At 36.1% G+C, this 12009-nt stretch overlaps 1 protein-coding gene across 3 annotated transcripts in view; it reads right to left on the bottom strand.

Annotated features, from left to right (window-relative positions):
• Positions 1–1507: 1507 nt before the first annotated feature.
• The window catches only part of LOC137624311 (uncharacterized), a 35774-nt gene continuing 25272 nt past the window's right edge, over positions 1508–12009 (bottom strand). For all 3 annotated transcript variants that reach the window (XM_068354971.1, XM_068354948.1, XM_068354960.1), the window contains exons 5-8: positions 11547–11744; positions 9052–9327; positions 4401–4597; positions 1508–2454 (exon numbers count right to left, since the gene is read on the bottom strand). In XM_068354971.1, coding sequence (XP_068211072.1) covers positions 1978–2454; positions 4401–4597; positions 9052–9327; positions 11547–11744 — 1148 coding nt within the window. In that variant the 3' untranslated portion in view covers positions 1508–1977. The remainder of the gene's footprint in view (positions 2455–4400; positions 4598–9051; positions 9328–11546; positions 11745–12009) is intronic.

The following is a 12009-nucleotide window of genomic DNA, read 5'->3' on the forward strand; positions in this document are numbered from 1 at the left end:
ATGAATATTTCCTATATAAACTATAAAAACTTTAACAAGAGGAAGAGAAATAAGATAGATCAGTGTGCTCGTGTGTACCCTCAAGTAAGAGAACTCTAACCCAAGACAGTGGAAGACCATGGTGTAGAGGATATGACACTACCCAAGACTAGAGAACAATGGTTTGATTTTGGAGTGTCCTTCTCCTAGAAGAGCTGCCTACCATAGCTAAAGAGTCGGATATGTCAAATATGCTTTGTATTACCTTTATATATATACGTATGAATGTGTGTTTTTATTTTGCTTTAATTGTGGGTGATATAAAGAATGTTTATAAATACACATATGTATATCTGTAAATATCAACCACAATGGTATTTGATACTGAATTCTACCTTGGGAATATATATCCACTGGAATTCACATATATTTCTTGATAGCTCAGTTGGTCGAGTCCTCGCAGGCATGGTTTCGGCTGAGAGGGCAGCGGTTCGAATCTCTGCCCAGCCAGAAGCTATTATTATAATACGATTCCAGTGGATATATATTCCCAAGGTAGAATTCGGTATTAAATGCCATTGTGGTTGATATTTACATTGATTAAAATTACGAGTGTTAGTGATACATATCTATGTATATATATATATATATATATATATATATATATATACTCATATTCTATATAAATGTGTGTATATATACATAATTATACATTACCTAGCCGTCCATGGTCCTAGTTTAGATGTAGAGGGGCTTGGGTGCTGATCTTGTGTATATATTGTAGTCTCTAGGGGACCAGCTACCTAGGGCATTATCACTGTCCCTTGCCTCTGCCATTCATGAGCAGATTTTAAAACTTTTTAAAAGAGAAGGGCTGAAAATCTATTAATGGAACTTGAAGTCAATATTCATCAAGTAAACTCTATTTCCTTCTTTAGATTATACAGTCATTAATAAGCCTCTCTGCTTTACTTTATTTACGTTGGAGTCTCAATTTTTACCACTTTTTAACAATATGGTCTTCGTGAAAAAGTTGACCTTATATGACGGCAACATCACCAGGTTAACTTTCATTTTTGTTTTGTTTTGTTAAGGTTTAAATTAATTATGGCAACTAATTTTATTTCTTCATTGTATGAGCTTTAGTTTTCCAAGACAAAAGACTCGCCCTAATCCCTGTCACTTAATTACTTGATTTACTCATTATTTACTCTCCACTTCTTCTTCTTCCACGGTCATCGAGGGAATTATTACTATTACTAGATAAGCTACAACCCAAGTTAGAAAAGCATATGCTATAAGGCCAAGGGCTCCAACAGGGAAAATAACCCAGTAAGGAAAGGAAATAAGGAAATAGCTAGAACACTGTGCCTGGGTGCACCCGCAAGCAAGAGAACTGTAACCCAAGACAGCGCAAGACTACCTGATTCGTATCTGATACAAATTGCAACGTAGTGAGTACATAATTATGGTACCTATTGATTACAAAAAGAGTGACTTCAAGGGGTAAAAACTTTAGTAAGTTAAGGAACTTTCCATTATTTATTTCCATCTTTGAACACCATACAATTTGATCCTTATGGTACAGAGTAAAGTATCACTCACTAAAAAAAACTGACAAAACCATTTTGATCGTCTACATGATTCCAGTATGACATTTCTAATTGAATTCCTAATTGTTAATGGTAGATTTTAGACTTTTATTTTGAATTGTATTGTCGGATATTAGAAATGGTCCATTGTCATGAGAGACGATTCAAAATGTTTATACGATTCAAGTAGAACACTTTTGTCAAAACATTGTCTTCCCCACCTTTCATGTATTGCACCTTAGCTTTGAACTCATCTCATGATTTGAGCTGCATGTAAGTTTTCACTTTATTTCTATAAAGAAGTAAGAACTGTATCCATATGTCACAAACCGTATTCCTGGTTTTGTGATCTATGGCATTTAATTTGGGTCATTGTTACTGCTCAGACGCGAAGCCCCTTCGCCTCTTATGTCTGCGCTTGATAGGTAAACCCGGACGTATAATGAGTTGGTGGAATTACGGGCGTAAGCGACTGATCAGGTCCCTCGCCCATAGACGAAGACGCCGAGTAGTGCAAAGAGGCCGCTGCCGAGGCTGCGTTATTTTGATGCAGGCTGTGAGCGTACTGACTGGCCTGGAAACTAGAACTGGAATAGGCAGACTGGTTCATCATGGACGCATAAGAGTGAGGTATGGAAGGCGAGCTGATGCCTCTCATGTGGGCCTGCTGGTAGTAACTCCCAACATCGAGAAAGGGTGGCGTGTAGGGCGGCGGGGAGGAGAACTGCGGGTGGTGGGAGTGGTGCGTCGGGACGGGCTTTCCGTCTCGTACGAGTACTGGTACGGGCACGCGGCGCGGAGATGCCAGAGGTGCCAAGTCCATGCCTCTGTCTGTTCGCTGTTTCTTCGTTTTGTACCGGTGGTTTTGAAACCAGATTTTGACCTGTTGGGATAAAAGGTTATGTAACATTTGCATCACTTGTCAACTGTGTATACTAGTGTACTGTACAAGGAATGAAAAAAATATGTAACATTTGCATTACTGGTCAATTGCTTACACTATTGTACTGTACAAGTTGGAATCAAAAGATTTATAAAATTTGCTTTACTGGTCAACTGTGTATACTAGTGTACAGTAGTTCTGTAAAGTACTTAGATGTATTTTCTTCCAAATCTAATGGATTTGTCACTGGGTCATACCCCACATGTCCACCAAACTCCGTTGAAATTGTTTCAGTATTTTTTGCCTAACGATGTTCAAAAACAAAAATAAACTAACAAAATTGCTAGTGTTTTAAAAATACAGCTGCGTACTTGTACTTTGATGTACTTTAACCAAAATATAACGGACTACTAAGTTTGGTCAAAATCTTCACTGTAGTTTTTTTTTAGTAAAGTTGCTCACAAACAAATAAGCAAACAAATAAACAAGCTAAGAATCAGACAACAGGTGTGAATACATAACCTTTGTAAAATTTTAAATTTTAGTGAAGGCAAGAAAGTGTATCATACAGTATACAAGAGGTGATTAAGACAAAAATATGTATCATTCAGTATACAAGGGTTGATCAAGGCAAAAATATGTATCATTCAGTATACGATGGGTAATTAAGGCAAAAATATGCATCATACAGTATACGAGGTGTGATTAAGGCAAAAATATGCATCATACAGTATACGAGGGGTGATTAAGGCAACAAAGTGTATCATACAGTATACAAGGGTTGATTAAGGCAAAAATATGCATCATACAGTATACGAGGGGTGATTAAGGCAACAAAGTGTATCATACAGTATACAAGGGTTGATTAAGGCAAAAATATGTATCATATAGTATACGAGAGGTGATTAAGGCAAAAATATGCATCATACAGTATACGAGGGGTGATTAAGGCAAAAATATGCATCATACAGTATACGAGGGGTGATTGAGGCAAAAATATGCATCATACAGTATACGAGGGGTGATTAAGCCAAGAAAGTGTATCATACAGTATACAAGGGTTGATTAAGGCAAAAATATGTATCATACAGTATACAAGAGGTGATTAAGGCAAAAATATGCATCATACAGTATACGAGGGGTGATTAAGGCAAAAATATGCATCATACAGTATACGAGGGTTGATTAAGGCAACAAAGTGTATCATACAGTATACAAGGGTTGATTAAGGCAAAAATATGCATCATACAGTATACGAGGGGTGATTAAGGCAACAAAGTGTATCATACAGTATACAAGGGTTGATTAAGGCAAAAATATGCATCATACAGTATACGAGGGTTGATTAAGGCAACAAAGTGTATCATACAGTATACAAGGGTTGATTAAGGCAAAAATATGCATCATACAGTATACGAGGGGTGATTAAGGCAACAAAGTGTATCATACAGTATACAAGGGTTGATTAAGGCAAAAATATGTATCATATAGTATACGAGAGGTGATTAAGGCAAAAATATGCATCATACAGTATACGAGGGGTGATTAAGGCAAATATATGCATCATACAGTATACGAGGGGTGATTGAGGCAAAAATATGCATCATACAGTATATGAGGGGTGATTAAGCCAAGAAAGTGTATCATACAGTATACAAGGGTTGATTAAGGCAAAAATATGTATCATACAGTATACAAGAGGTGATTAAGGCAAAAATATGCATCATACAGTATAAGAGGGGTGATTAAGGCAAAAATATGCATCATACAGTATACAAGAGGTGATTAAGACAAAAATATATACCATACAGTATACAAGGGATGATTAAAGCAAAAATATGTATCAGTCAGTATACGAGGGGTGATTAAGGCTAAAATATGTACCATACAGTGTATACAAATGTCCTCATGTCACGAAAATGCTCCCAACCAAGATGGCCACTCACCTGCGTTGGCGTCAGGTTGATCAAGCTAGCTAGGTGCTCCCTCTCAGGTGCAGACAGGTAGCGCTGCTGGCGAAACCTTCTCTCCAGTTCGTACGTCTGCGCTTTACTGAACAATATCCGTCTTTTCCTCTTCTTCCCTCCAGTTTCAGTGGAGCCATCCCCGCCAGCCTCCAGGTTTTCTTCTTCGCCGGAACTTTCTGCGAAAGGTCCATTCGTGAACATTTCCTAATGGCAATTTCAAAAGTTCAAATTTGCAGTGAATGTTATGTTGAACTGGCTGACATAAGCCTCGATTCTGTTGTTACTGTTCTTAAAGTGTTTTATTTTATTATTTGTTTATTGATTATCTTTTTTTATTTATTGCCTTTCGTCGCTCGGGTATTTTTTCCTGTTGGAGCCCTTGGGCTTATAGCATACTACTTTTCCAACTAGGATTGTAGCTTAGCGAGCAATAATGATATTATTATTATTATTATTATTATTATTATTATTATTATTAGCCAAGCTACAACCCTAGTTGGAAAAGCGAGATGCTATAAGCCCAAGGGCTCCAACAGGGAAAAATAGCCCAGTGAGGAAAGGAAATAAGGAAATAAATAAACGATGAGAATAAATTAACAATAAATCATTCTAAAAACAGTAATAACGTCAAAACAGATATGTCCTACATAAACTATTAACAACGTCAAAAACAGATATGACATATATAATAATAATAATAATAATAATAATAATAATAATGTCTCTTTTTTATAGTTTACATATGAAAGATCTATTTTCCTGTTGTTACTGATCTTAGTGTTTTATTTTAGCTATTCATTGATTCTCTTGTAGTTCATTTATTTCCTTAACTCATTTGGGTATATTTTCCTGTTGGAGCCCTTGGGCTTATAGCATCCTTCTTTTCCAACTAGGATTCTACTTTAACTAGCAATAATAATAAACGTCTAGTTATGAGTGTATCATGAGAGATTGTAACGATGATAAAAGAAAATACTCTTTCTTACTAGTGTACGCAACCCGTCAAAAATGATAGCTAAACGATTAGATAGATGTATAACCCCTCTCACCAGGGTATGACTACTCCCTCTCCCCCTACCTGAGGAATAGGGAGAGACCGAGGGGTTATATGTCTGGCAATGCCGCTGAGCGTAATCGAAAGGAAATATATATATAGTCAGACACTTGCTTATTCTCTTGCTTGAGGGTACACTCGGGCACACTATTTTGTTTCGTTTCTCTTCCTCTTTTTTTTTTTGTTAAAGTTTTCATACTTTATATAGGAAATATTTATTTAAATGTCATTGTTCTTAAAATATATAATATTTCCTTGTTTCCTTTCCTCACTGGGCTATTTTTCCTGTTGGGGCCCCTGGGCTTATAGCGTCCTGCTTTTCCAACTAGGATTGTAGCTTAGCGAGCAATAATGATAATAATAATAATAATAATAATAATAATAATAATAATAATAATAATAATAATAATAATAATGATGATGATAATGATAATGATAATAAGAATAATATATAGGGGAGTTGAGGATTACATCACCCAATGAATAATTTTCCAAACTTCTATATAGAAAATTTCTTGGGACATTTAAAAAATTTTCACAAACCGGTTTTTAAGGAAAATAACAGTAAAACTGATAATTTTAATTATTTTAATAATGATATTAAATCAGGGGTCACTTGTCTTAAGTAGACACTGCGCATCACAAGTTCTCTCGCTTGAGGGTACACTCGGGCACACTATTCTATCTTGTTTCTCTTCATCTTATGTTTTTAAATTTTTTATGCTAAGGAAATATTTATTTCAATGTTGTTACCTTTCTTAAAATATTTAATTTTTCCTTGTTTCCTTTCCTCACTGGGTTATTTTCCCTGTTTGAGCCCATGGGCTTATAGGATTCTGCTTTTCCAACTAGGGTTGTAGCTTAGCAAGTAATAATAGCAATAGTAATATTTGGTTATCCTTTGATGAATCTAGCCAATGAATCCTCTGGCGTAGGAGGAGATGATGATGATGATGATGAATCATTTTGAATGTTAATTTGAATAGTGTGGAATCCAAAATAAGAAAATTAAAGTTGGAAGGTTCAGCTGTGTGTCTATGTTTTAAACTAATGACCGAACATTGAAAAATCCCGACAGTGTTTTTTTTTTTTCTTTTTTAAATCCAGACAATATTTTTATGAAGAATTCCGGTTTTTTTTTTTTTTTTTTTTTTTTTTTAATCCCAACAATCTTTTTTGAAAAATCCCGGTTATGTTTTTTTGAAAAATCTATAGTTTTTTTTGGAAAAATCCCGACAATGTTTTTTTTTTTTTTAAATCCCAACTTTTTTTCTTTTTTTCAAATCCCAACAATGTTTTTGTTTCTTTAAATCCCGACAATTTTTTTTTTAAATCCCGACAATTTTTTTTTTTAAATCCCGACAATTTTTTTTTTTTAAAATCCCATCAATGCTTTTTATTTAAATACCAACAATATTTTTTTATTTAAATCCCAACAATGTTTTTTTTTTTTTTTTTTTTGAGAAATTCTGGCAATGTTTTTTTATGAAAAATCCCAACAATGAAAAATCAATTTTAATTAAATTTCTCTATAGACCTAAAGTTTTCCTTTCCCATCTCCAGAATCCTGATAAAATTAAACACAGGAATAATTGCGTAGCTATATTTTTAAAATTCTTTAAGTAAAGGATACGTAGGTTTTTTTTTGTATAGGGTTGGGTTAAGAATTAAAAAAAAATACTATAGATTATAATTCTTGAGACAGCCTCCTTTTTAACTATGCTGAAGACCTTTCTCTTCTGCTTCCAAAGTTTCTCACCTATTCATTCTTTCTACGTGACCAAACCACATCATACAAGTGAATCTTTTTACCAACGCCGAGGACCCTCTTCCTCCGCTTCCAAAGTTTCTCCCTCGTTTGCTCTTTCTACATGACCAAACCATATCTCGCCTGCACTTTCCTTTCCAACATCTTCAAACATCAGTTTGTTAACCATATTCAGTTTTAGATATAATGTGAAAGTATAAAAAATTTGATTCCAAATAATAATTTCAGAAAACTGGGATTATATTTTGAAATGGGTTTAAAGGTAGCTCATGAATGGGTTTCATGATCATTTTAATATGAAAATTAAATGAATTAGATGTATTTTCGTTACCAGCTAAAATTTTGACACCAACACCAATATATATAATATATTTTTCAAACCAGTCTATTTTGATACTTGCCAATCTTGGTATTAATTTCTTGTCTGGCTTCCTCTGTCCCTAACCAGTGAAAATAGAAATTCACTGAGTTTTTATAACATTTAGAAAAAAATATATTGAAAAGTTTATGGAATATTTTATAAACATTGTTATCTGTTCTCATTATCTTCCAACACCGCTGAGAGATAAGATTAGAAGCTTTACCCCACTCTCCCCTGCCTATCTATGTCATGGGGGAAGGGGGAAGGGGGGGGGGGGGGCTGTACCGCTTTGTTGATATAGCTGTTGGCGTAGGCATTATAGTAACTCCACCCCCCCCCCCCAACCCTAGCCAATACCAACTACACTCGTGGCATTATTGATTTGGTGCATGAACGCGTAGGGAGAAATCACCTTAAATTGGTTTTAGGGTGAAATTATCGAAGGTGATGTAATTCATTATTATAAGCTCATTAGAAATAATATGCTATTACATCACAAAGATATGTGGAGAGTATAACGATGGGAATGACACTAAGAGACGGGAAAAGAGCAACGTAGATACGAGAGCAAACTGAAGTAGAGGATATTCTAACATGTAAAAAAATAAAATGGACATGGGAAGCACAAATAATGAAAATGGCAGACAATAAACGGACATTAAGAATAACAGAATGGATCCCTAGTGATTGCAAAAGAAGCAGGGTAAGGAAGAGAAGACAATGGATTGACGAACTAAGAAAATTTGCCAGTATAAACTGACATAGAAAGACTATAAACAGACACGAGTGGAAGGACATGTCTGAGGCCTTTGGTCTACAGTGGACTAGTAATAGTTGATTATATATATATATATATATATATATATATATATATATATATATATATATATATATATATATACTGTATCCTGTATATATATATGTATATATATATATATATATATATATATATATATATATATATATATATATATATAATGATTTTGCATAATTATACGTTTCTCATATTCATATAAGCCATATATTATACTCTTCCTAATATCTAGATTCTCTCTATACCTCGGGATCAGAGACCCAAGGGGGAATCAACTTGAAAATAATAAGCTTCTGTTGGCCAGGGAATGGAACCCAGGCCAAAGAAACTGAGATTCCGTTGACTTAGTCACTTTCCGTTACTATAGTCCATTTCTTTTAGCAATGCATATTTGCACCGACTCGCGGCGGTGCCCTTTTAGCTCGGAAAAGTTTCCTGATCGCTGATTGGTTAGAATTATCTCGTCCAACCAATCAGCGATCAGGAAACTTTTCCGAGCTAAAAGGGCACCGCTGCGAGTCGGTGCAAATCTGCATCGCTAAAAGAAATGGACTATAGTCCACTGCAGAAGGAATGCCTTAGGCGTGTCTTTCCATGTGTCTGTTTATGGTATGTGTGTATATAACTGCTTACCATCCAGTCTGGGCTGCGTAGAATCTGGCTGGAGCACTGGTTCCTCCGCTGTCTCCGCAGGCAAAATAGTGCCCTGCTGCTGATGTGGCTGCGTTGGCTGTATGTGGGAATGCTGCTGCTGATGCTGCTGTTGCTGATGGTGATGTGGGTGGTGGTGATGGATATGCCGATGAGCGTGATGCTGTAGAATTTGTGGCATGTTGTGGCTGACGTTGTCCACTGCGGGAGGAACTTGTGTGTTTTGAGTCATTGGGTCATCCAGCAGAGATCCGTGATCTGTAATAGTTTTACGCTGTTTTATTTTGACTTTCTAGTTTTTAACAGATATATACGCCACAGAAAACCAAATACTTAATACTGGATCATTTCTTTATTTTAATAGCTTAAACCTAAAGTACTGTATCACCATTCACAAGGGAATCTAAAATTTGTAGAAAGGAATTCATAGTAGAATTTTTCTTATTTGGTAGATATTTATTTTGGGCCAATTTTCATTGAGAGTTAGAAATGTTAAACTTGCACGCTTTGGTAATTTTTTTTTTCTTTTTCATATTCTTTTAACTATAGTCTGTCGATAGAAAGTAAGTTTACTAATTGCTGGTAGCTATATTCTCACAAACTTGAAATATGGTTTCAAATCTCAACAAGATTTATGAATTTCTTCGAGTTGGATGGTTTGTCCCAAATGAACAGTCAAGGAGAGCAAATGATTTATTTGCACTTTTAACCCCTAAATCAACAGTTTTCCTGTAACTCGCTTGGCAAACGTAGGAGAAGCATCCACTTGCATCAGTAACAGGAAAAGTACATCTAATTGTAAATGACCCTTTTTCAAAGTCCCTCAGTATAGTTGTTGGATTCTGTTGCAGGATGTCTTGGATTTTTTTCTCGTAAAACATTTTATAAGTTTCCTGTTTTGTTAGGAAGAAGGACAGATATACCAGGAAAACTTCTCTATTTGGGCATGGATGGTGTAATGCTGATCGAAAATTGGTGGTAACACCTTGAAGGTTCCATCAACAGCCCAGTTTCTGTACCTCCTTAGATGTTCAAAACCCCACTTCAGTAGTAAATATCAGAATGCGATTATGGTCTTCATCTCTTGAATCCTACTGCAGAGACAGTCTACTCGGAACTAGCATGTGAGGATGAGGTGGATCTTGAGTCCAAGATTTGTTCGTTCTTTTCAATTTATGTTGTAGTATGCCTCCTGATTTTTTGGGTGGACAATACCGGTAAGTTTGTAGAGGGTGTTGGTGGGAGTGCAATGTAATGTCCCTGTGATGACTACATGCAATTTTGAGCATAGAATCTATTTTCTTGGCATGCAATGATCTATTCCACACTGGTGCATAATATTCGTCTGGTGAATAGCACAGGGGTAGGGCAGTTGTTCTTAGTGTGTCAACATTAGCTCCCCACTTGGATCCTGGTAGTTTATTGAGCAGGGAATTGCAAGAACCAACCTTCTCTCATATCTTCAGCAGGTGAGTGGCAAATGAAAGAATTCCATCCAATGTTACCCCTAGGTACACTGGAAACTGGTGATGTTCTAACTTCGTCACGCTAAAGGATCTTGGGTTTGTGATTGGCTTCTCTGTTTCTCAGGTGAAAATGCACATACTTGAATCTAAAGCAATTGTGTATAATAACACTTATTCTGACTAGACTAAAATTTATAAGTAAGGATTTTGCTTAGCACTACTTATTTAAACTACAAATTTTACAAACAAGTAATTTGTAATGGAGCACTTATTAGGAATGATCTTTTTAAAGAAACAAATGAATTAATCATGGAAATTATCCGCCCGTAAGTTGTCAGAAGACTGTCTGTTGAACGCCTGGAAGTTGTTCGACTGTCTGTTGTCTGCATAGAAGTTGTCTGACTTTCTATTGTTCATATGGAAGTTTTCCGAATGTCTATTGTTTGCCTGGAAGTTGTCCGGCTGTCTATTGTCCACATGGTACTGGCACTGGCAATAGTCTGGGTGGCAATTGTCCTAGAACAATGCAGAAAGCTTCCACATGTAATTGTGAAATTCTAGATAAGCTTATGCGCAGAATGCTTTAACAGTGTCAAATGCTTCCTTGTAAGGTTCATCAACATTCAGTTAACTTCATATTTACAAACAGTACTGCTCTCACCTGTAGCATGAATCACTTACTGTTTTAGGTAATAGGTTTGTCAAAGTATTAGCAACCCATTGAATCATCATCACCAGAGAGTTGTAAGGTCTTTTAAGGACTGGCAAGACAGTTATTTTTCTTTGGATCCTTCTTATGTTACGACTATTTCCTTTACCTATATTATATACACAGTAAATAGTATGATGTATTTCTTGAACATTCTCCTCTCTCCACACTAAGCATGCAGCATTCATACTGGAGTTGTAGACACTGTACATGTTCAGTGGATATTTGCCCACATATTAATGGTAAAAAAAACTTAAACTATAGTAAGCAGCTCTTTTAGGTAAGGAAACTGAAATCAGTACCTGATAAAGGTGAAGATTTGATGTGATTAACTTGTGTATTAGTGAAAGATGAGTTGTTATGTTGTGATGACTCTGAGGCATGGCTCGGTGGGTGTCCCTCTGAATGAAGGGTAGGGGTGTGGTGGCTCTCAGTATCAGGAGGGCACAGTGCCACGGGGAAAGGGCCACTGCTCCTTACGTGGAAGTCCGTGGGTTGGTCTGAAAATTAAACGAAAGCTATTGAAATGCAGAAATCCCCTTTACTTACCAACTGAGTGTAACGAAGGAAAATTCCTGGTGAGGAAGGAGTTGGGCTCGTGCTGAGGGTGGATGAGGGAGAGGGAGTGAGGAGGGCTTGGGAGGAACCTGTTAGGGGGAAAGATCGAGAGGGAGGTAGAGAATTACATAGCGAGATGAGATGAAGGATGATATGGAGAGAAGAGGTTTGGTGGAAGAGGATGCCTTTAATAGAAGGCATTGGAGA

This window comes from Palaemon carinicauda, chromosome 2 (assembly GCF_036898095.1).
Source record: "Palaemon carinicauda isolate YSFRI2023 chromosome 2, ASM3689809v2, whole genome shotgun sequence".
In the NCBI taxonomy this organism is placed as follows: domain Eukaryota; kingdom Metazoa; phylum Arthropoda; class Malacostraca; order Decapoda; family Palaemonidae; genus Palaemon; species Palaemon carinicauda.